The sequence below is a fragment of the Salmo salar genome, chromosome 16 (genome assembly GCF_965601325.2).
Source record: "Salmo salar chromosome 16, fSalSal1, whole genome shotgun sequence".
In the NCBI taxonomy this organism is placed as follows: domain Eukaryota; kingdom Metazoa; phylum Chordata; class Actinopteri; order Salmoniformes; family Salmonidae; genus Salmo; species Salmo salar.
Window position 1 is genome coordinate 64863296 of NC_138306.1, and position 24411 is coordinate 64887706.

General features: G+C 44.3%; 1 protein-coding gene across 8 annotated transcripts in view; it reads right to left on the minus strand.

Moving 5' to 3' along the window:
• LOC106574310 (intersectin-1) overlaps positions 1–24411 on the minus strand; it is a 64208-nt gene that overhangs the window by 24789 nt on the left and 15008 nt on the right. For all 8 annotated transcript variants that reach the window (XM_014150137.3, XM_014150134.3, XM_014150136.3 and 5 more), the window contains exons 2-16: positions 16986–17055; positions 16124–16219; positions 15391–15454; positions 14896–15050; positions 14062–14223; positions 13754–13829; positions 10628–10740; positions 10469–10532; positions 9980–10117; positions 9504–9616; positions 8835–9097; positions 8295–8444; positions 8044–8184; positions 2525–2612; positions 1579–1718 (exon numbers count right to left, since the gene is read on the minus strand). In XM_014150137.3, coding sequence (XP_014005612.1) covers positions 1579–1718; positions 2525–2612; positions 8044–8184; positions 8295–8444; positions 8835–9097; positions 9504–9616; positions 9980–10117; positions 10469–10532; positions 10628–10740; positions 13754–13829; positions 14062–14223; positions 14896–15050; positions 15391–15454; positions 16124–16219; positions 16986–17013 — 1791 coding nt within the window. In that variant the 5' untranslated portion in view covers positions 17014–17055. The remainder of the gene's footprint in view (positions 1–1578; positions 1719–2524; positions 2613–8043; positions 8185–8294; positions 8445–8834; positions 9098–9503; positions 9617–9979; positions 10118–10468; positions 10533–10627; positions 10741–13753; positions 13830–14061; positions 14224–14895; positions 15051–15390; positions 15455–16123; positions 16220–16985; positions 17056–24411) is intronic.

The window sequence follows — 24411 nt, forward strand, 5'->3', positions numbered from 1 at the left end:
ACTATAAGCGGAATGCACTGTACTGTATATATCTGAAATTCTGGGGCCCGGATGTGGTATGTGGAGCAATTAAAAAGGTTTTGGTTGAAGAGAAAGGACTGAAGTATTGAGATCACAATGAAATTAAAAAGTGGGATCATCAGACACACAAATCATCAAGCCCTCTGACAGTCTTGGCGCCCCAACACACAAACACAACACGAAGAGATGCAAAGGTATCGTTAGGCAGAAAGAAAGTACTGGAAGTCAGTGTTTTATAAATTGTCCAATGTCAACTGTTAAACTGAGCATATGTGGCAAATCCTAACTTCCATTTATTAAGTCCGATTTTCATTTTGTCTCTTATTGAAATCAATGCATGGTGAAAATTTGACTTATGTGGTAGTTAGGATTCCCCCCTATGAGAAGAACTGTAATCTGTTGTTGGTCACTTGTCTGTGCTCTGTGGGATAGGTCTATCCACTGGGAACAGGAGATAGGGACAGGGCACTCTAACCCTGTTCCTGGAGAGCTACCATCCTGTAGGTTTTAACTCCAACCCTAATCTAAGAGCACCAGATTCTAATAATTAGCTGGTTGATAAACTGAATCAGGCTAGTCACAACTGGGGTTGGAGCGAACACCTTCAGGAGGGTAGCTCCTCAGGAACAGGGTTGGAGAGCCCTGGGCCGGGTTTCCCGATAGCGATGGAACTTAAGCTTCCAAGTGTTTTAACGAGGCATTGTTCCTATAACGGCCTAAGATGTCACATGCTTTTCCCAAAACACCACGTAGAGAATGTTCATAAGTGTGTCGTTGGTACTGATACTGCTCTCGGATCAGCTTTCGCCTTTCAAATCTTATTTTAGCATTAGAATTATTCCACAATACTGACAACAGACCTGCACCTAGAGCGATATCATCACCTATAAGGCTGCAAATATTGAGACGGTTTATTCTAATGCCAACCCTATAATAACGCATTAATCACAGATTTGGTACATCATTGCGCACATGTTGTTACACAGTATGAAATACATTGAGACAAAAATTAGACAGTAGCATTGCAAAATAGAACTCGTTGATTGAACATGAAATTTATTTCAACAGCTTATGATTGAACTACAGGCTATAGGCCCACCTAGCCTATAACTGTGTCTTCTTTTAATGCAGTCATCTCGGTGTTCATTCAAAGCATTTTTATCCTTCACTTGTTTGTAACAATAGCAAAAACGCTGACAACTTTCTATTTGTAGTCAACTTCCCTCTGAAGTTCGCTGCGGCCACAGAGACACAGATCAACATCTTGATTCCATGTGTACTGGAGATATTGTGTGTATAAAGTGACGTAGAAGGGTTAAATCTTTTTCATTTTAAAAAGCATCTAATGACGCACTGTGCTGTTCTATGAGTGGTCTGGGGCAGTCGGTAAATAACGAGCGTTTTCAAGTGAAACTTTACTAACAACGGTTTTGAGAAACAGCTCAGAGATTTAACGATGCTCCTACGAAGGTTCTAACGATGAACTTAGCCTTAAAAAAAAAAAATGGGCCCTCGTCTTTAACCTAGTAAGATGAGTTGGTTAGGGAGTAGTTGTACCGTGAGCTGGGTGTTGAAGGCGTCTATCTCCAGCAGCTTGGAGCGGGTCTCTCTCTCCACGGTGTCTAGCTGTTCTCTCAGCTGCTGCCGACTAGACTCCTTGATCTCCACCGCCTTCTGCAGCGACGACAGGGAGTCTCCTGGACAAGGACGGGGTTGTCTTTATTAGTGCCCAGCGTAGCAAATTTTTTTTGCAGCAGAAAACTAAAACAAGCATTTCCTATTGGAGCCAAGTGAATATGACCCAGAGAGCAAGCGCCGTATCGGTTATCATAAACCGGGTGGTTCGAGCCCTGAAATCTGACTGGCTGGAAGCTGTGGTATATCAGACCGTTCTAATTACGTTGGTAACCAGTTTAAAATAGCAATATGGCACCAAGGGGGTTTGTGGTATGTGGCCTATATACCACGGCTAATGACTGTATCCAGCCACTCCACGCTGCGTTGTACTTACGGACTTAGCTGTGGTATATTGGCCATATACCACACCTCCTCGGGCCTTATTGCTTAAGTATAGTATGGCAGTCAGTCTTTCCCTTAGTTTTGTTTGCAGGTGGGGTACAAAGGCCCCCAGGCAACAGATTGTCAATTAAAACTAATTGGCCAGATTATTTTATATGGCGCTAGGTGGGGGGCAGTTCCACACCTGTACTACAGCAGGGGAAACACTGTAGTACAAGTTATAAGTCAGTCCAATGTAGCCTACCTATGTACAGTATGATAGCATAGCTAGGACTAACTAGCAATCAAGCTAAAGCTAACTACTCATTTATGACAAGTACATGGGGGAATGAAACAATGCATTTACGGGGGAATTATTGTACGGACTTAGCAGAGAATTCACAAGTCATCTATAATAGCAAAGCATATAGTACACAGTCTGAGTCCCAAATGGCAACCTATTCCCTAAAGATGTGCGGAGCTGAGGTAATGAAGCAGTACTTACTGTGCAGGCTGTTCTGTTGAACCTGTTTGAGTTGTTCGTTTAGACACTGTTTGTCAGGGATCAGCCTGCCGAGCCACTGCTGAGAGTCCTGGGGACGACACACAAAGCAACGGCAAGTCTTAGGTAAACTGCAACTGTGAATGTTTAAACGTTAAAACGAATTTGGGATCTTTAACGTTAAGAAAAATCCCTAACCGAAAAACGGAATGTTTTTTGGTCCCCACCCACTTAATTAAAATCTCAGTGCAATTATCACAAAACGTACTATTTTGTGTGTTAAAGCCAATAGGCTATAAAGGCCTGGGAAAGTTGTGTAATTCAAATAAAACCAGAGAGGAAGAGGCAAACTTTAGGCTACTTTGGTGAATTTGCAAGGCAAGACATTGCAAGATGCAGATGACAAAAACATATGAGCAGGTTTCTGCCTCTCCCTCTGTCTCGCTCTACCTCGTGCTGGCCTGCCTGCTCTGTCTCTTTGCTAATGATGCAAGTGTGTGTTCAGTCTTCGGTCTGTTGCATATAGAATATCCTAGCCTATTCTCCCATTGCCTCATAATATGAAATTATAGTAGGCTACCGGTAGCCTTTATCGATTACCCTTTTCAGACATAATGGAATGTGGGCCCTTGAAAGCGCCTCAGCTACGGCATGTCTGTCTGTCTGTCCGTGTAGGCTACACTACAGATTTTTAAATGCAGACGCTAAACCTTCTCCGGAGATATTAACGGTTATTTTAGTTGTGTGTAAATGAATGAGGCTACCAGAAATGTTGATCTGCAGCTCAAGATGATTTGATCCACCTATCCTAAAAAAGTGACCTACCAAGACATTTAGTAGAAATTAAACATCTAGCTACCATACCATAAAAAAAACAACACAGCGGCACATCAATCAGCAACATTTATCGTTGGGGGGGGGGGGGGGGAATGCAGAAAATTTCATGCCGAAGCAGAATTTAGATTTCTTTTATCGTCCGCTATCGATATGTTACTGTAGCTGCGTTCTGTCTGTAAAGGGTTGTGGTAGATATAACTTCATTGCCCAGCCCTAGCGGTCATACATGCGTAACAGGACCATTATTCTGCATTGTAAACTGACGTGGAATCTTATGATTTTTTTTTGTTATCGTTTTAACGTGCTCAATATGTACAGAAATCACATTTAGATTATGGTAATTCATATTAAGAGAACATGCAACGGCGTGCATCACTTTTACAGACAAAGTCCAATGCGAACTTAGAATGACTGCCACATTTACTTTTCCTGAGCCAACAAGACGAGCAACGAACAGCAAATCACTAGCCTTGGCAAATCCAATATCCCCCATAGTAGAAATGTTTACCTCTTTCTATTGGTCAGCTTGTTGTTTTGTGTGAGAAAGAAAAAGCCTTTCCAAAAGAGACTCTGGGACAGATGTGGGATGATCGATCCCAAATTCATACCATCAGTAGGCCTAGGCTACATATACAGAGCCTTCAGAAAGTATTCAGACCCCTTGACTTTTCAACATGTTACGTCACAGCCGTAATCTAAAATTGATTTTAAAAGTTTCAATTTTTGCCAATATATTACAAATAAAAAATACAAATACAACATTTACATAAGTATTCAGACCCTTCACTCAGTACTTTGTTGAAGCACCTTTGGCAGCGATTACAGCATTGAGTCTTCTTGGGTATGACACGACAAGCTAGGCACACCTGTATTTGGGGAGTTTCTCCCATTCTTCTCTGCAGATCCTCTCAAGATCTGTCAGGTTGGATGGGGAGCGTCGCTGCTATTTTCAGGTCTCTCTAGAGATGTTCGATAGGGTTCAACTCCGGGATCTGGCTGGGGAACTCAAGGACATTCAAAGACTTGTCCCGAAGCCACTCCTGCATTGTCTTGGCTGTGTGCTTAGGGTCATTGTCCTGTCAGGCGAACCTTCGCCCCAGTCTGACATCCTGAGCGGTCTGGAGCAGATTTTCATCAAGGATCTCTCTGTACTTTACTAGTCTCCCAGTCCCAGCCGCTGAAAAACATTCCCACAGCATGGCGCTGCCAACACCATGCTTCACCCTATGAATGGTGCCAGGTTTCGTCCAGATGTGACGCTTGGCATTCAGGCCAAAGAGTTCAATTTTCGTTTCATAAGGCCAGAGAATCTTGTTTCTCGCGATCTGAGAGTCTTTAGGTGTCATTTGACAAACTCCAAGCGAATGGCTTCCGTTTGGCTGCTCAACCATAAAAAGGCCTGATTGGTGGAGTGATGCAGAGATGGTTGTCCTTCTGGAAGCTTCTCCCATCTATACAGAGTGACCATTGGGTTCTTGGTCACCTCCCTGACCAAGGCCCTTCTCCCCTGATTGCTCAGTTTGGCTGGGCGGCCTGCTCTAGGACGAGTCTTGATGGTTCCAAACTTATTCCATTTAAGAATGGAGGCCACTGAGTTCTTGGGGATCTTTTTTTGCTACCCTTCCCCAGATCTGTGCCTCGACACAATCCTGTCTCGGAGCTCTATGGACAATTCCTTGGACCTCATGGCTTGGATTTTGCTCTGACATTCATTGTCAACTGTTGAACCTTATATAGATAGGTGCATGTCTCTCCAAATCAACTGAATTTACCACAGGTGGACTCCAATGAAGTTGTAGAAACATCAAGGATGATCAATTGAAACAGGATGCACCTGAGCTCAATTTCGAGTCTCATGGGAAAGGGTCTGAATACTTATTTAAAGAAAGTATTTCTGTTTTTGATTTTTTATAAATTTACTAACATTTCTAAAAATCAGTTTTTGCCTCGTCATTATGGGGTATTGTGTGGAGATTTCTGAGGATTTTTTTTATTTCATCCATTTTAGAATAAGGCTGTAACGTAACAAAATGTGGAAAACGTCAAGGGGCCTGAATACTTTCCGAAGGCACTGTATATACAGTACCAGTCAAAAGTTTGGACACACCTACTCATTCAAGGGTTTTTCTTTATTTTTTATTATTTTCTACATTGTAGAATAATAGTGAAGACATCAAAACTATGAAATAACACACATGGAATCATGTAGTAACCAACAACAAAAAAAGTTTAACAAATCAAAATATATTTTAGATTCTTCAAAGCCTTTGCCTTTATGACAGCTTTGCACACTTATTGGGACAGTGAAGCATTTTCTCTTGTTTTGGCTCTATAATAATGTACGGTGTCATTTTGGAAAAACTTTATTTTCAAATAAGAACAGAATATGTTTCAAAACACTTTTACATTAATATGGATGCTACCATGACTACGGATAATCCTGAATGAGTCGTGAATAATGATGAGTGAAAAAGTTAAACGCCTAAATATTATACCCCACCAAAAATGCTAACCGCCCCTGTTATTGTAATGGTGAGGGTTAGCATGTCTTGGGGGTATGATATTTGTGCGTCTGTAACTTTCTTGCTTAACATTACTCATGATTATCTGTAATCATGGTAGCATCCACATTAAATGTAAAAGTGTTTAGAAACATATTCTGTTCTTAAATACAATAAAAGTGACTCCAAATTTACACAACACATTATTTACAATACATTTCTATTGGGCACAAAATAATCTGAAATGCAACCAAAACAAACAGAAAATACATGCAACAAATTTGTTGAGTCACAAGCTTGATGTAGTCATTGCGTGCTATGAATATGGGACCAAATACTTACATTTCGACTACTTTAATATACAGTTGAAGTCGGAAGTTTACATACACCTTAGCCAAATACATTTAAACTCAGTTTTTCACAATTCCTGACATTTAATCCTAGTAAAAATTCCCTGTCTTTGGTCAGTTAGGATCACCACTTTATTTTAAGAAAGTGAAATGTCAGAATAATAGTAGAGAGAATGATTTATTTAATATTTTATTTCTTTCATCACATTCCCAGTGGGTCAGAAGTTTACATACACTCAATTAGTATTTGGTAGCATTGCCTTTAAATTGTTTAACTTGGGTCAAACGTTTCAGGTAGCCTTCCACAAGGTTCCCACAATAAGTTGGATACATTTTGGCCCATTCCTCCTGACAGAGCTGGTGTAGCTGAGTCAGGTTTGTAGGCCTCCTTGATCGCACACGCTTTTTCAGTTCTGCCCACACATTTTCTATAGGTTTGAGGTGAGGGCTTTCTGATGGCCACTCCAATACCTTGACTTTGTTGTCCTTAAGCCATTTTTCCACAACTTTGGAAGTATGCTTGGGGTCATTGTCCATTTGGAAGACCCATTTGCGACCAAGCTTTAATTTCCTGACTGATGTCTTGATGTTGCTTCAATATATCCACATAATTTTCCATCCTCATGATGCCATCTATTTTGTGAAGTGCACCAGTTCCTCCTGCAGCAAAGCACCCCCACAACATGATGCTGCCACCCCCGTGCTTCACGGTTGAGATGGTGTTCTTCGGATTGCAAGCCTCCCCCTTTTCCCTCCAAACATAATGATGGTCATTATGGCCAAACAGTTCTATTTTTGTTTCATCAGACCAGAGGACATTTCTCCAAAAAGTACAATCTTTGCCCCCATGTGCAGTTGCAAACCGTAGTCTGGCTTTTTTATGGTGTTTTTGGAGCAGTGGCTTCTTCCTTGCTGAGCGGCCTTTCAGGTTATGTCGATATAGGACTCGTTTTACTGTGGTTATAGATACTTTCGTACCTGTTCCCTCCAGCATCTTCCCAAGATCCTTTGCTGTTGTTCTGGGATTGATTTGCACTTTTCGCACCAAAGTACTTTCATCTCTAGAGACAGGACGCGTCTCCTTCCTGAGCGGTATGACGGCTGCACGGTCCAATGGTGGTTATACTTGCGTGCTATTGTTTGTACAGATGAACGTGGTACCTTCAGGCGTTTGGAAATTTCTCCCAAGGATGAACCAGACTTGTGGAGGTCTACAATTTTTTTTCTGAGGTCTTGGCTGATTTCTTTTGATTTTCCCATGATGTCAAGCAAAGACGCACTGCGTTTGAATGTAGGCCTTGAAATACATCCACAGGTACACCCCCAATTGACTCAAATCAGAAGCTTCTAAAGCCATGACATTATTTCCTGGAATTTTCCAAGCTGTTTAAAGGCACAGTCAACTAAGTGTATGTAAACTTCTGACCCACTGGAATTATGATACAGTGAATTATAAGTGAAATAATCTGTCTGTAAACAATTGTTGGAAAAATGACTTGTGTCATGCACAAAGTAGATGTCCTAACCAACTTGAAATTTGTGGAGTGGTTGAAAAACGAGTTTTAATGACTCCAACGTAAGTGTTTGCAAACTTCCAACTTCAACTGTACATACAAGTGAATTTGTCCCCAAAATGGGGATGTACAAAATGTGTGTACAAAAGGTGCTGTAATTTAGAAACGGTTTGCCTGATGAGGATGAAAACACTCAAATTAAAGCTAACAGTCTGCACTTTAACCTCATAGTCATTGTTTGATTTCAAATCCAAGAAACAATGCTTCGCTGTCCCAATAATTATAGAGGGGACTATGTGTTACACAGGGTGTGTACGTACCTGCAGCTGCTGTTGGAGGTGGGTGATCTCAGCGATGCGGATCTCGCGGGTCTTGTTGGTGCTCTCTATCTCATGCCGCTGGGCAGACAGGCGGAAGCGGATGTCCTGCAGCTTGCCCTCCAGCTGGCTCTTCTTGTCGTTCTGGGGAGGGAGGGAGAAACTAATTATCATACCTTTTGTCTTTTCTTCAAAATAACAAAGTAAAGACATCCTGGGACTACAGTTATGATGTTGTGTGTCCTTGTCTTTACCAGTGCCTCCAGCTCAAACTCCAGGGTCTTCTTGCGGGCTTTGAGCAGGACAATGTTCTCCTGCTCTCGGTTCCTCTGGGTCAGCAGCTCCTGCCGGCGGTTCCTCTCCCACTCCAACTGACGCTGGCGCTCCAGCTCCCGCTTCGCCGCCTAGCCAGAGGGAATGTTATACTGTATACGCAGAAATAGTGTAGAGCCAGCCGTGGTCGAGTGGTAACACTTCCAGATCTATGCACATATTCAAGTTCCTGCCGGAGACCTGGGTTCAATTCCCGTTTCTCTACACTTGTCTCCCCCTCTGTCAATAAAGCAATACAATAAGAAATGAGAGTGAATTTATCATCTTAAAAATACAACATAGTAGTAGAATGGTTAATATACACACACACTGCATTGGTTCCTGTGTTCTTCACTTTCCCCTTACATCTCCCCCCTCCTCCTCCTCTCCAGCTCCCTCTCTTTATATATCCTCACTGTCTTCCTTAACCCTCTTTTCCTTCTCTATCCTCCTTACCCCTCTTTTCCACCTCCTCTCCTCACCTCTCTCCTCTCGATCTCCTTGCGTCTCTCCTCCTCGCGCTGCCTCTCCATCTCTCTCTGCTTCTCCAACTGCTTCTCTAGCTCCTGCTGCCGCCGCCTCTCCTGCTCGAGCCGCTCGCGCTCCTTCCTCTCCTGCTCCTCACGCTCCAGCGCTGCCAGACGCTCTTGCTCCTTGCGCTGCAGCTCAAGCAGGGCCTGTCGACGCTTCTCCAGCTCCAGGTTGCCCCGCTCAAAGTTCTCCCGCTTCCTGTCCTCGAAAGTCACTTTGGGGAGGGAGACAGAGATAGAGGGGTCAGAGAGAGAAATGGGGGACATATTTTGCCCTGTTGCCTAATTTTCAGTGGCATTTCTTGGAAAACTGGGGCCATTTCTATATACGTTTATATTTATAAAGGAGCTTTTTGCTGTGTGTTTAAAGGGATTGGTACATACATTTTTGGACTTTAAAATTGATGATACATAGCCATAGATTCTAGAAGAATATAACTAAAATGCTTGTGAGCTTAGTTCAACTGCACCCGAACCCAAAATAGGAGCTCGTTTTTCTCCATTGTTCGTTAACAACGTAACTGTAAACAAACACCGTATAGCTTCAGATCTATCATTTCGATCCCACGGATGGTTAGTCATTGCATCCATAGCTCTGTCTATGAATTTAAGAGTGGTTACATTTCTCCAGCTTCTGTTTCTCGCTCTCCTGCTCCTCTTCGGCCTCCTCTTGGACCCGCTGGTCAGTGGAGTGCAGGCTGGTGACAGACACCCCGCTACCACTACGCACCCTCCTGGAGATGGACAACATCAGACCAGTCAGTCAGAGCAGCTCACTAACCTACAGCACCTCACATGGGGCATGGATGGGCAAGACCAGGAGTTTTTCCTGACCATGTGACTTGACCAGGAAAAACTCCTAATGGGATCAATATAGACTGATTGATTGATAGCTAAAACTTTGACCCAGATATAAAAACAGGACTCCTGGTAGTTTTTCCTGGTCAGGTCACGGAAAAACCCCTGGGCGAGGTGTGGGGCAATAAGATCAATAAAGACAAGACTTCCTAAGGTAAATGCCAGTATCAATGCATACTCTGCAGACAGAGGTAGAGCTAAGGGGCATTGACAGACACAGAGGGAGCAGTGGATTGTACCTAAAAGTGGGGGGGATGAAGTCTGGGGGCAGGATAGGGGGCAGGGGCAGGCCGGACATGGCCATGTCAATCAGGTGCATGGCCAGGATGAACTCCTCGGCCGTCAGCTTGCCGTCCTGGTCGATGTCCGACAGGTTCCTATAGAGAAACAGAGAGAGGGGGAGAGAGAAAGACGTGACGTGTTACTGCCAGCCATGCACTTCCTGTCCTGTGACTAGCAGAGTGGAGGAAGGTGAAACAAGTGTCGTTTAGGAGCACCCTAACAACTGATCCGAAACCAATTTTGCTTTTCACCCTCCTAAACACCAACTGATATGATTAGTTTTGCCATCTGATGGTTAAGCTGATCCTAGATCTGTGCCTAAAGGTAACTTCTACCCAGAGTCAGCGGAGAGAAGCAATAGTCAGAGAACAGAGAGCAGCAATGTGTGAACATATAGGAATTAGTGGCCAAGTATCCTAAGAATTGGCTCCGCTCCCATCTCTTACCATATGGACGCCAGCGAGGTCTGGGGCAAGCTGGACTGCATCAGGATGGTTCTTGCTTGGGGTCCTGAAAGACAAGGATAAAAACATGAGCTCTTTTGAGAAACCGCTGATGTGGATTGGATAAACCGCAATGAGTATTGTTGACAGACAAGGTCTTACCGGTGAGGTGGCCGCTCATCATCTTGTCGTGGCTGTTGAAGAGCTGCCGGTACTTTAGCCGGGACGAGCTGGGAACAGCCCAGTCAATGGGGGGCTGGGGGGGCACAGGGGCGCTAAAATGGAGAGGGGGGAGACTTATCTTATTAAAAGCGTCTTTTGTATGTATCTATTCTTTGTTTTTTTATAGTACTGTTGTGTTACATGTTGTGTGTTTTTGCTGTGCTGTCTATGCATGAGCCAGTTGGAAAATGCCTTTAAGACAAAGACAAATTTCAATTTTAAACCTTTACACTCGTACCCGTATACGGGTTGAAAATGGCAGATTTGGACACTGATAAGCAGCTAAATTGGAACGCAGTGGCAGTACAGTAACATGCTATAAATAACATCAGAGCTCAGGCTCTACGCTTCACAGCGTTGGATGGGTTTTGACTGACAGACATTCTGAACTTGAGCCGCACAGGATAAGAAGTGGCCTCACATCCCTCCCACTAATTGGGCAACTTTTGCAAATGTTTTGTTGTCAGAGTCAAGGAAATGCTGTAAATGAAGAAGACTTGATGTATTTAGAAAGATGCGACGTCGAGGATAAGAAATACAGCTTTGATGTCATACAAGCAAGCCAAACACCTGTGAGTCCAAATGTGCACTTCACATTTCATCATAAAACTCATGTTATATACAGTGTCAACGTTTATGATCACAATGTTTGATGTACAGTTACAAGATGACATGGCATCATACCCTGGGTTGTTCTGAACAGAATGTCTATTGTGAAAACAAATTGCAACGGAACACACACCTGAATACCCTCATGACTCCTATGTGTACCAAAATTACACAATCTGTTTCTCTGAATTGCCTTGTGAAAGCCTAACACTGTAAGATCATATTTTATAACTTAGTTAGTCATGTCGGCAATAGAACAAGCTTCCAGAGATGCCCTCCTGATCCAGATTGCAATTTATAAATTGTTTGTTTTTGGATTGCTTAAACAACTAATTGTTTATTTGTAGGGACGCAGGGCTGTTCCAAACAAGTGTGCTTGCTCTAGGTCCTCAACAGCACAGCTAGGAGAGCTCAAAAAGCACCTTATAGTTGAAGACTCTTCTTTGAGTCATAAAAGTGTATTGAAATAACTTAGGAACTGTGCACACTTCAGAGAGGTGTGTAGCCACTTGGAGACGCCACTTAGTCCTCTCACTCAAACCCTTCAAAATGTCTTGTCTTATGTTGCACCTACCCCACATTTAACAAGAATATTCTTATGTTACTGAATGTATCCAGAGTATTTTCACATTTCATTATCAACAAATACAGCTAAAAGTACAGTAGATGTAAAATGCACAGAAAATCAGTGTAATGTTTGGACTGAGTCTCGTGTGTGTCCTCAACTTCAGTCTAATAATTTACCCATAATCTCCAAACGGTTCCCTTTCAATTGCTACCATGCTTATGTATATGACTTTCACATTTCTTCTCTAAGAAACATTTAAACTTATCCCTATAGGCATATCTCTTCAGTAGGTCCTATGATTAAGTGTAGTCTGGCCCAGGGGTGTGAAGGTGAACGGAAAGGCTGGAGCAACGAACCGTCCTTGCTGTCTCTGCCTAGCCGGTTCCCCCTCTTTCCACTGGGATTCTCTGCCTCTACCCCTATTACGGGGGCTGAGTCACTGGCTTACTGGTGTTCTTCCATGCCGTCCCTGAGAGGGGTGCATCACTTGAGTGGGTTGAGTCACTGACGTGGTCTTCCTGTCTGGGTTGGCGCCCCCCCTTGGGCTGTGCCGTGGCGGAGATCTTTGTGGGCTATACTCGGCCTTGTCCCGGGATGGTATGTTGGTGGTTGGAGATATCCCTCCAGTGGTGTGGAGGCTGTGCTTTGGCAAAGTGGGTGGGGTTATATCCTACCTGTTTGGCCCTGTCCGGGGGTTTCATCGGATGGGGCCACAGTGTCTCCTGACCCCTCCTGTCTCAGCCTCCAGTATTTATGCTGCAGTAGTTTATGTGTCGGGGGGCTAGGGTCAGTCTGTCACATCTGGAGTATTTCTCGTCTTTTCCGGTGTCCTATGTGAATTTAAATATGCTCTCTTTCTCTCTTTCTCTCTCTCGGAGGACCTGAGCCCTAGGGCCATGCCTCAGGACTACCTGGCTTGATGACTCCTTGCTGTCCCCAGGTCACCTGGTCGTGCTGCTGCTCCAGTTCCAACTGTTCTGCCTGCAGCTATGGAACCCTGACCTGTTCACCGGACGTGCTACCTGTCCCAAACCTGTTGTCCCAGACCTGCTGGAACCCTGACCTATTCACCGGACGTGCTACCTGTCCCAGACCTGCTGTTTTCAACTCTCTAGAGACAGCAGGAGCGGTAGAGATACTCTCAAAGATCGGCTATGAAAAAGCCAACTAACACTTACTCTTGTGTTACTGACTTGTTGCACCCTCGACAACTACTATGATTATTATTATTTGACAATGCTGGTCATTTATGAACATTTGAACATCTTGGCCATGTTCTGTTATAATCTCCACCCGGCACAGCCAGAAGAGGACTGGCCACCCCTCATAGCCTGGTTCCTCTCTAGGTTTCTTCCTAGGTTTTGGCCTTTCTAGGGAGTTTTTCCTAGCCACCGTGCTTCTACACCTGCATTGCTTGCTGTTTGGGGTTTTAGGCTGGGTTTCTGTACAGCACTTTGTGATATCAGCTGATGTAAGAAGGGCTATATAAATAAATTTGATTTGATTTGATATAGGCCAACTCCCACAAGTGTAAAGGGTTAACTTCTGAAAAATGTACAATAGACTTTGAAACTTGAACATTAAGTTATTTTTAAGTCATGTTAGAAAGCAAAGCAGTCTGGACAGAATAATTGCTCTTCTCCAACTGACGACACGGGACGTAGCCTGTGCATCTCTCGTTTTAACAGAGGGATCTCATCGCTAAGTGATGTGATGGCTTTTTAATGAGCTAGCCTGTTGTGTGTTCAACATTTTTTTTTTTAAGATTCATTGTCTTGATAAAATTAGAGGATGCAGCAGTCTAAGCACAAACACAGCTACATTTGTCCCTTTGCGTTTGGGCCCAGCGAGCAGGGGCCATTCTTCCAAGTGGGTGACATGTGACTCACCTAGAAGTCTCAAAAGACTGGCCCTGCAGCTTGGCACCGGGGCGGTTGAAAGAAGAGCTTTTGTTGAGCGTGGTGGCTGAGAGACAGACAGAGAGAAAGAGACAGATAAAAAAAAAAAATATATATATATATATAAATAAAAAGGGGGGGAATCACAAAAAAAAAAAGGAATTTATTAGTGAGGTTAAGGATTAAATCAACAAAGTGAGATGCTCTGAAATGTTGCCAGAGGGCTTCACTGTCATTCACTAGAACTCTGCTTTCAATATTCAGTGGCGTGTCTAACAACAATGCTGATTGGGCCATACCTTGGTGGGAGAAGCCCGTCATTGGCACGCCGTTGGCCATGGGGGGTACAGACGGGGGCACCGACGACACCAGAGGGGGGGACATACCCACCCCTGGCATAGGGGGCATGGGTAATGGAGGGACTGCTGGGAGGCCTGGCATTACCCCTAAACCATGCATTCCTGCAGGGTAGAATGAAGTAAAGTATGTCAGACAAACATAAGACAACAGAGGATCATTCATTTTCTATTGACAAGCCTATGATTTTAACACAGTGTTTATTATTATTTTCCCCACTCATTCAAAGCCGAGGAGCCTACAAGCGCTGAGTTCTGACTGATTCACTTGAAAATTAACAACATTAGTCTGGTCAAACAGGCAGCTCACAGCAATATGCCTTGGTTGTCAGGGGGAGCAACAGTATATTGACCCAGAGCGTTGCCTGTTCAAATACCAGAAACGGCACATTATGGTTGTGCTTTGAGATAACAGGTAGTCAGGTAGTTAAAGGTTTTAAATTGCCCCAGTGAAACATTTAGCTATGTACATAGATGGGGCAGATGATATGGCAGAGTTGGCTTCGAGCACTCTAAAGTCCATTTAGTTAATGGTGGCCATGGGGACTGTAACATGGGCGTATCTCATAGTCTAGTGGCACAATCTCCAAGTCTCTTGTACGTCACCTGCACTGATCTGAAAGAACAAGTGGACAGGTTAAAGCAAACATGTACTTTCTTTGTTGTTGCATCCACAACACTGCTTTTACCTATCCTGCTGTACAGATCACTACAGATGGAGGAAAATAAGCCCCTTTAGACTATTGAGACACACCCTGCCCCTGTCTAGTCCCTTACCGAAGGGTGCGGTGGGTGGCGGGGGCGGCTGCTTCATGGAGGGGGGCAGAGAGGGGGGCAGGGGGTGACCCTGCAGCTTGAGCTTGATCAGCTTCATGGCGATGGAGAACTCGTGCATGTCCATCTTCCCATCATTGTTCATATCGGCCAGGGCCCTGAGAGAGGGAGAGAAAGTAAAGAAAGTAAAGATACGATTACAGTACGCTGATTACTCTCATTGTTGCTGTGAATCTCTGCTTTACCAATATGTCCGTGTGGATGGCATGCCAATGAAGCATGAATGAAGAGCGAGAGAGAGAGAGGTGAGAGAAAGAGGGGGAGAGATAAAGGAGAGAGATAGAGAGAGAAAAAAAGAGTGAGTGAAAGTGGAGTGGAAGACAGAGGGAGGAGATTGACAAAAACAAGAGAAAGGCAAAGAGAAAGAGACAACAGTGGTTGACATTAACGGTGGATTGAGTTGAGAATGGGAGAGATGGAGTGAGAGGAGACACTCACCATATCTGTGCCAGGATGGGAGGGGGCAGGCCTGACTGCAGGAAGAAATTCCTGGCCTGGTCACCTACGGACAATGAGAAGGGAAAATAATATTATAATAGTGTTGAGTCTGTTGTACACCATTATGGATTTATCTATTCAAACACACAGAGAGAAAGAGGCCAGTTGGTTCCTCTTTCAAGAGGAATCAAATGCAAATTATTTCAATTTGAACACAATCATACATTGAGAATTATGAAATGACTGCGGCTTGCGAAAGACTTGTTGCGGAAGTAGCCGAGTGAAACAAGCACTTACACTTCTCTAAAAGGGTGTGTCGGGGGTTGTGCAAGGTTATGTTGAAAATCAAAATACCAAGGCAATGATATCAGATGATCATATGAGTGAGTGTGAGTGACTGAAATGTCCTTTCTGATAGTGAGAGTGGAGAATGAAGTTGCTTGCTACTGTGTGGGAAGTAGGGAATTAAACACTTCAAGGCCCGCCCTAGCCTCAGTCCACCAGGCTTCATTACCCCTTCACCTTTGACCTGGTACTGTGTGTGTGTGTGTGTGTGTGTGTGTGTGTGTGTGTGTGTGTATAATATAAGAGAAAGTCCTTATGAAGAAGTGATCTTCTGCCATCTTCAAGTAACTTCTGCCTGGCATGATGCTGTACTGCAAAGACTGTCCTCCACGGCTCTTTCCCTTCGTTTGTCCATCCCCTCCCCTCCCCCGCTGTGAGTGACGCTGACCTGTGATGTAGCCAGCTGGTGAGGGGGCCAGGCTGACAAACTGCTGGTCATGTTTGGCTCGCTCGTCCAGAGAGATCACCCAGGCGTCCAGACCTCCTGAGAGAGAAAGATCAGTTGAAGCTCTCGCCTGGCCTGTGTGAGTGTGTGTGTGTGTGTGTTGTGTGTGTGTGTGTGTGTGTGGGGGGGGGGGGGGGGGGGCTCAGTTAGGTCTCCGTATAGTCATGGAACACAGCATTAAGGTGAGTCAGGGGAGGGGGAGAGAGAGAGAGTAAATTAAGTGGTGGTTGGTGATCTGAGTTTACACCATACACCATGGCTGCATCCCAAATGCTACCCCAATTTTCTATATAGTGCACAATGTAGGGCAGGGGTATACGACTCTTACCCAACGAGGTACGGAGCCTGCTGGTTTTCTGTTCTACCTGATAATTAATTGCACCCATCTCAGTCTAAATCAGTCCCTGATTAAAGGGGAACAGTGATAAAATGCAGTGGAAGTGGCTTTGCGATTCAGAGTTGATTTTGAGGAATGTGGCATTAGGGATGCACGGGTGGGAAACGGGTGGCATTAGGCATGCACCCCACGCAGTCCAGCAGGCAGGCTTCCACCTCCTGGGAGTAATAACTTGATAGTGACCCTTCCTTTGTGCCGAAGTTACAGTACAACTCTCATTAATCCATGTGTAGAGGGAGATCAGGACACACACACAAACACCTGCACGCAGTTGCACGGGCATACATTTCGCTCATACATACACGCTTGTGACACAAACAAACACACAGATGCGCACACACACACACACGCACACACACACACAGTGTGCCAGGCAGACGGCTGTCAATCTGGTTGGGTGGCACTCACCTCCGAAGGGCGTGGGAAACTGAGCCATTGTTCAGTCGGTCAGTCAACTGCAGCCGCAAGCTGCAAACACCTGAAAGACAAGACAGGAAGGGCCACAACAGTCAGTCTACAGCGTCTATATCCTCGCTCTTCTCCTCCAACTCCCAAAAGACAGAAGCTCCCCTCAAAAGGAAATCAAAGCCGTTTCATGTTCTATGCCTTTTTCTATTCCTTTCATCAGGGGGAGGGCAGGCCAGGCAGCAAGCTGTTAACAAGACAGGTAAACATTTAGCAATAGAGACTTGTAACAACCTGTTTGGTAATAGGTAGATAGGCCTAAATGCATCACTTGACTGTAAAGTACAGTGAGTTAGTCAGTAGTGTTGCACTGGCTGACAAATGATTGTCATGGGTGCATCCCAAAAGGCACCCTATTCCCTTTATAGTGCATTGATACTGGTCAAAGGTAGTGCACTATAAAAGGGAATATGGTGCCATTTGAGACGCAACCATTATGGACAGGTGGATTGGTTCATCTGGTTAACAACACTGAACCATGCACCAGCTGCTCCGGACGACTGTGTGATCACGCTCTCTGTAGCCCTTTTAACAGGTCAACATTCACAACCTCTACCTGACCCATTCTGTAATGTTTCATGCAGAACTCTTAAGGTAACCCGTCTAAATGACTATCGCCCCTTAGCACTCACATCTGTAGCTATGAAATGATTTGAAAGGCATGTCATGGCTCACATCAACGCCATCATCCCAGACACCGTGGACCAACTCTAATTTGCATACCACCCCAATACATCCACAGGTGACGCAATTGCTATTGCATTCCACACTGCCATTTCCCATCTGGACAAAAGGAACACCTTTGTGAGAATGCTGTTCATTGACTACAGCTCAGCATCTAATACCATAGAAGCCCTCCAAGCTCATCACGAAGCTAAGGACCCTGGGATTAAACACCTCCCTCATCAACTGGACCCTGGACACACACACACACACGACTCCAACAACATCATTAAGTTTGCCGACGACACAGTGGTAGGACAGATCACTGACAATGATACAGGGCTGCAGATAGCCTAGCAGTTAAGAGTGTTCGGCCAGTAACCGAAAGGTTGTTGGTTGAAATCCCAGAGCCGACTAGGTGAAAAATCTGCCGATGTGCCCTTGAGCAAGGCACTTAAACCTAATTGCTCTTGTAAGTTGCTCTGGCTAAGTGTCTGCTACATAACTAAAATAAAAATATAGCCTACGGGGAGGTGGTAAGAGACCTGGAAGTGTGGTGCCAGGACAACAATCTCAACGTAAGCAAAACAAAAGGAACTGATCACGGACAACAGAAAACGGAGGGCCGAGCACACCCCCATTCACATCTCCGGGGCTGTAGTGGAGCAGGTTGAGAGCATCAAGTTCCTCAGTGTCCAGGATGCATCACCGCTTGGTATGGAACTGCTTGGCATCTGGCTATAAGGCACAACAAAGGGTAGTGCGTATGGCCCAGTACATCACTGGGGATGAGCTCCCTGCCATCCGAGACCTCTATACCAGGCGGTGTATCTGCTACCGCACAGCAAGTGGTAGCGATGCACCAAATCAACTTTTATTTGTCACATGCGCCCGAATACAACAGGTGTAGACCTTACCGTGAAATGTTTACTTAGAAGCCCTTAACCAACAATACAGTTCAAGAAAGAGTTAAGAAAATATTTACAAAATAAAATAAAAATACATAACAATAACGAGGCTATATACAGGGGGTACCGGTACCAAGTCAATGTGCGGGGGTACAGGTTAGTCGAGATAATTTGTAAAGTGACTATGCATTGATAATTGACAGCGAGTAGCAGCAGTGTAAAAACAAACGTGGGGGGGGGGGGGGGGGGGGTCAATTTAAATATGCTGGGTGGCCATTTGACTAATTGTTCAGCAGTATTATGGCAGAAACTGACTGATAAGGTATAGGGTACAGTATTAAGATGGCTGGATGAAAAGCGTGCCCAGAGTAAACTGCCTAATACTCGGACACAGAGTCGAATATTAGCATATTATTAGTAGATTTGGATAGAAAACACTCTGAAGTTTCTAAAACTGTTTGAATGATGTCTGTGAGTATAACAGAACTCATATGGCAGGCAAAAACCTGAGAAAAATCCAACCAGGAAGTGGGAGATCTGACACTTGTAGTCTTTCAAACCATTGCCTATTGAAACTACAGTGTCTGTGGGGTCATTGTGCACTTCCTAAGGCTTCCACTGGATGTCAACAGTCTTTAGAAAGTTGTTTGAGGCTTCTATGGTGAATTTGGAGGGAATAACAGCCGGTTCAAGCAGTGGACTGTCTGAGGTCATGTAGTTACTTCATGCGCGTTCATGCATGGCTAGCATTTTTATTTTTCTTCTGTAATGAATAAGCTATTGTCCGGTTGGAATATTATCAACTTTTTATGTTTAAAAACACTCTAAGGATTGATTGTAAACATAGTTTAACATGTTTCTACAAACGGTAATGGAACTTTTGAGCTTTTCGTCTATTGAATTGCGCTCCCGCATCGTGCCTTTGGAATAGTGTTCTGGACGCGCCAACAAAACAGAGGTATTTGGACATAAATGATGGACTTTATCGAACAAATGAACATTTCTTGTGGAAGAACTGCGAGTGCATTCCGCCGAAGATCAGCAAAGGTAAGGAAAGATTTATAACACTAATTTAGAGTTTTATTGATGCCATGACTTGACGGGGAGCTGTATAGCTTGCATTGATGGCTGAGTTCTGTACTCAGAATATTGAACAATGTGCTTTCGCCAAAAAGCTATTTTAAAATCTGACACAGCGGTTGCATTAAGGAGTAGTATATCTATAATTCTTTAAATCATTGTTATATATTTTGTCAATGTTTATGATGAGTATTTCTGTAAATTAATGTGCACATTCACCGTAAGTTTTGGGAGGCAAACATTTTCTGAACATCACGCACCAATGTAAAATTATGTTTTTGGATATAAATATGAACTTGATCGAACAAAGCATACATGTATTGTGTAACATGATGTCCTATGAGTGTCATCTGATGAAGATCGTCAAAGGTTAGTGCTTAATTTTAGCTGTATTTCTGGTTTTTGTGACGCCTCTCCTTGCTAGGAAAATGGCTGTGTGGCTTTTCTTGTTTAGGTGGTGTGCTAACATAATCTAATGTTTTGCTTTCGCTGTAAAGCCTTTTTGAATTCGGACAATGTGGTTGCATTAAGGAGAAGTGTATCTTTAAAATGGTGTAAAATAGTCGTATGTTTGAGAAAATTGAATTATGAGCTTTTTGATGTTTTGTATTTCGCGCCCATTGGCTGTTGGCTAGGTGTCCCGCTGGCGGAACGTCTGTCCTCAACAGGCTTTAGGAGCCTTTTGCTCCAAGTCTGGAACCAATAGGACCATGAACAGCTTCTATCCCCGAGCCATAAAACTGCTAAATAGATAACCAATAGCTACCCTGAATATCTGCATTGACCCTTTTTGCACTAACTCTTTTGACTCGTCACATGCGCTGCTGTTACTGTTTATTATCTATCCTGTTGCCTAGTCACTTTATTCCTATATCTGCATGTATACCGCAATTACCTCGTACCCCGGCACATTGACTCGGTAATGGTACCCAGTCTATGTAACCAAGTTATTATTTTTATGTTTCTATTATTTCTCTTTTTTGTCCCCTCACTGCATTGTTGGGAAGGGCCCATATGTATGCATTTCACTGTTAGTCTACACCTGTTGTTTTCGAAGCATTTGACAAATAACATTTGATTTGACTGTGATTAGGCAGAACTCTAGCCTTAAATGGCTAGCTACATCCTGGGGTGGGTGTCACATGAGGGGAGGAAAGGCCCCTCTTCATGTTTCTATAAAAAGTGGATGAATGACATACAAAGAGGGGAGAAGATGAAGGGAGAGGGAACGGAGGAGAGGCAATGTTATCTCCCAGCTGTGTAAACGTCATGGTGAGAGAGGACGGAGTATCAGTAAAACAAAGACATGGGGGAAGGGAGCAGCACCCCCCAAGGCATTTTAATCAGAGCCAGACCACCCCTCCCGTACAGCCCTCACAGTGGGAGCCCCAAGCAGCATGAAACATTTCAACGACACAGAGACACAACACTGTATATTTCTCTCTGTACATAAAAAAATAAGTAATTTCCTACAACATTCCCATACTAGGCAGTTTCTGTTTGGTAAAAAAAAGCTTGTTCGTGTGCGTTAATTACAGGAGTGACTGTTTCCGGCTCTTTGAAGGGTTCTGTTTCGTAAGTGCAAAGCCAGGCCAGCAGTGCACTGACGCTGCTGCCAGCTTCCCTCTCTGTCCTCCAGGCAGAAAGACTTGAGTCAACACAAAGAGCAGAGACAGAGCAGAGCAGATTACCATGCTGTTCCACAGCGATTCATATCACATCTCCCTGGAGAGGCACACAAGAGCCTCATCACACACTGCGCTAGCCTTACACTTACTGACTCACAGACACGCACGCCTCACACATACCAAGCAAATGAGGGGGGGGGGGGGGGTAGGCAAGGCTGTTTGTCCCTCTGACCTAGTTTCTCCCTCTAACTTGTCTAACTCGGATTGTCGTTTGTGGTGATGTTTCCTTGTGACCCAGGGTCTTGAAAAGGACAGTTCAGAGAGGCATAGGACAGGCGGAATCGCAAATGGCACCCTATTCCCTTTATAGTGCACAACTTTTGACCAGGGCCCATAAGGCTATGGTCAAGGTAGTGCACTACATTAGGAATAGGGCACTATTTGGGATGCATCCACACAGACAGGGAAGGTTAGAGAAGGATTCTATGGAATTATCAGTTTGCTTGTTGTTATTCCAGTAAGCCAGGACCGGGGCTCTGATGTCACTGGTCTGGGACTGGAAGGTGGATTTATCTGCATAATCTGATCACTTAGCAAGCTCCTGCTGTGGTGGAACGCCCCTTATAAGACAGGCTAGATGCCTAGGGCTGGGGCTAGTAGACAAGCTCCTGCTGTGGTGGAACGCCCCTTATAAGACAGGCTAGATGCCTAGGGCTGGGGCTAGTAGACAAGCTCCTGCTGTGGTGGAACGCCCCTTATAAGACAGGCTAGATGCCTAGGGCTGGGGCTAGTAGACAAGCTCCTGCTGTGGTGGAACGCCCCTTATAAGACAGGCTAGATGCCTAGGGCTGGGGCTAGTAGACAAGCTCCTGCTGTGGTGGAACGCCCCTTATAAGACAGGCTAGATGCCTAGGGCTGGGGCTAGTAGACAAGCTCCTGCTGTGGTGGAACGCCCCTTATAAGACAGGCTAGATGCCTAGGGCTGGGGCTAGTAGACAAGTGCAACGCCGCACATGATGTCATAGCAGAGGTATGCCGTCTGTGGGAGGGCATGGCCCAATGCAGGGTCAGATGTTGAACTCCTGTGACAGACAGCAAGCAGACAGACAGATACACAAAGATGGCACACAGATGATTGGGAGAATTGTTCTTGGAAACACGTGGGCACTAATCAACTGGCTACGTAGCCTATTCCGCAGAAGACAAGATAGGCCTATATTTACATTTTAGTCGTTTAGCAGACGCTCTTATCCAGAGCGACTTACAGTAGTGAATGCATACATTTCATTTCAATTCATGCATTTTTTTTTTGTACTGGCCCCCCGTGGGAATCGAACTCACAACCCTGGCGTTGCACACACCATGCTGGCTTTGCAAACACCATGCTCTACCAACTGAGCCACAGGGAATATAATGCATTTTTGAAGGACATCACATGGAGTTGGATATTTGCAAAGGCCTACCTGTGATTTGGCTGGAGGAATGGGAGGAAGGAATATACATGCATAATGATCTACATTGTCATTGTGCCAGTAAGGGGAAAACACTGCATGAAAAATTCACTCTTTAGTTAACACAGACACTCTCCCTCCCTTCCCTCTCATTAACACACACACACACCATTATCACTCTCCCACAAACACACATACTGCTCCCAACTTTTAAAACGTTTGGCACCAAACAGAATTTAAGGAGCACCAGAAAGAAATAGATGTTTTATATAGTTTAGGCTTACATTAGGCCTATATTAGCATAAACCTACTTTCAAGTTACCAGGTTGTTAGCTAGCTAAGTAACATGACGGAACAACGTTTGTTATCAAACCAATAATTAGTGACCAGGCATTAGTTTAAAACGGCCAGCGACATGATTTGTGAAATTATATAAAAAGCGTGCGAATCACAACACAAAGAAAAAAAGGCATCGGTAAAACGGGTCTTTTTTTTGTTTTTTTTCCGTTTAGGCTACAGACAAGCCGTTTTATTTGCTGTAAAGCTGCAAGCATGCCTGTCACGAAGCAGGTGCTCAATTTCCCCTCTCTGGCACTCAGAGGCTGTATGACAGAACTTGCAAAGTCTACTCAGACTGGTCTGTGTTCTTGGTTATAACAGGCAATTAAATTATACAATGTATCAACATTGCTCGTTTTGCGTACTGCTCCAATTCAACAAATGTACAAATCTAACAGAAGATTCATCAGGGACTGCATCTCTGCTCGACATCACGGCTAAATTAAATAAACTGACAGCGGAATAGACGCGTTTGAAGAGCAGGCAGAGAAAAGCCGGGGAGTGAGGGTTGGTAGGGGATGCTGCTGGCTGATTACAGCCTTCACGTGATATGAGCAGGAAAGTGAAGTGGATATTACTGGACCTGTGCAAACTTAACTGAATTTATAAACATTTTAGAAAGGCGCCAGTGGGTTCTTTAGATTGATACTACCAACTTTTCCAGCTCTACCAAACGAAACAGTGCTAAGGTATTCTGAAATGTTGGTATCATAAGTATCCTGATGTTTTGGTACCAGTATACCGTGCAACACTACTGCAGTGTCACTCACAGCTCAGGGGGCAGGACAGGACAACCGTGCAGAACAACATTCTGCCTGCTCATAGGACAACATGGACTGTCTCAGTTTCGCTGCCTCTGCACATTTCCACAGCTCAAACTAGTATAAAGGCCAAGGGGAAACGGTTAGAGAACAGTGAGTGTGAAAAAAAATAGGCCCTATACATAATTTCTTTGTAAATTGTCAATGCTCCCTGACTGTCTTGCTTTCATTTCGATTATTTTTTGCGAGCTGGACACTAACTGTATGAATGTAGATCCATTATCATTTCCACACTGTTACGATTGGCTTTGTCATTTTGCAGTTATTCCAGCTACACGGTTTGACGTGTCTGTTAGCCGTAGTTGGCTAGCTAGCAAACAACGGATAAGAGTGTTGCCAGCCAGAATGGAAACGGCACATTTAGAACCAACGACTGGGTTGTGTCCATAGATATAGAACAAAAATACTTAACGATTGTGTCTGGCAACATAACTGATAGAATGAACGGCCAGCTGGTATAACAGTGTAGGTTCCGTCCC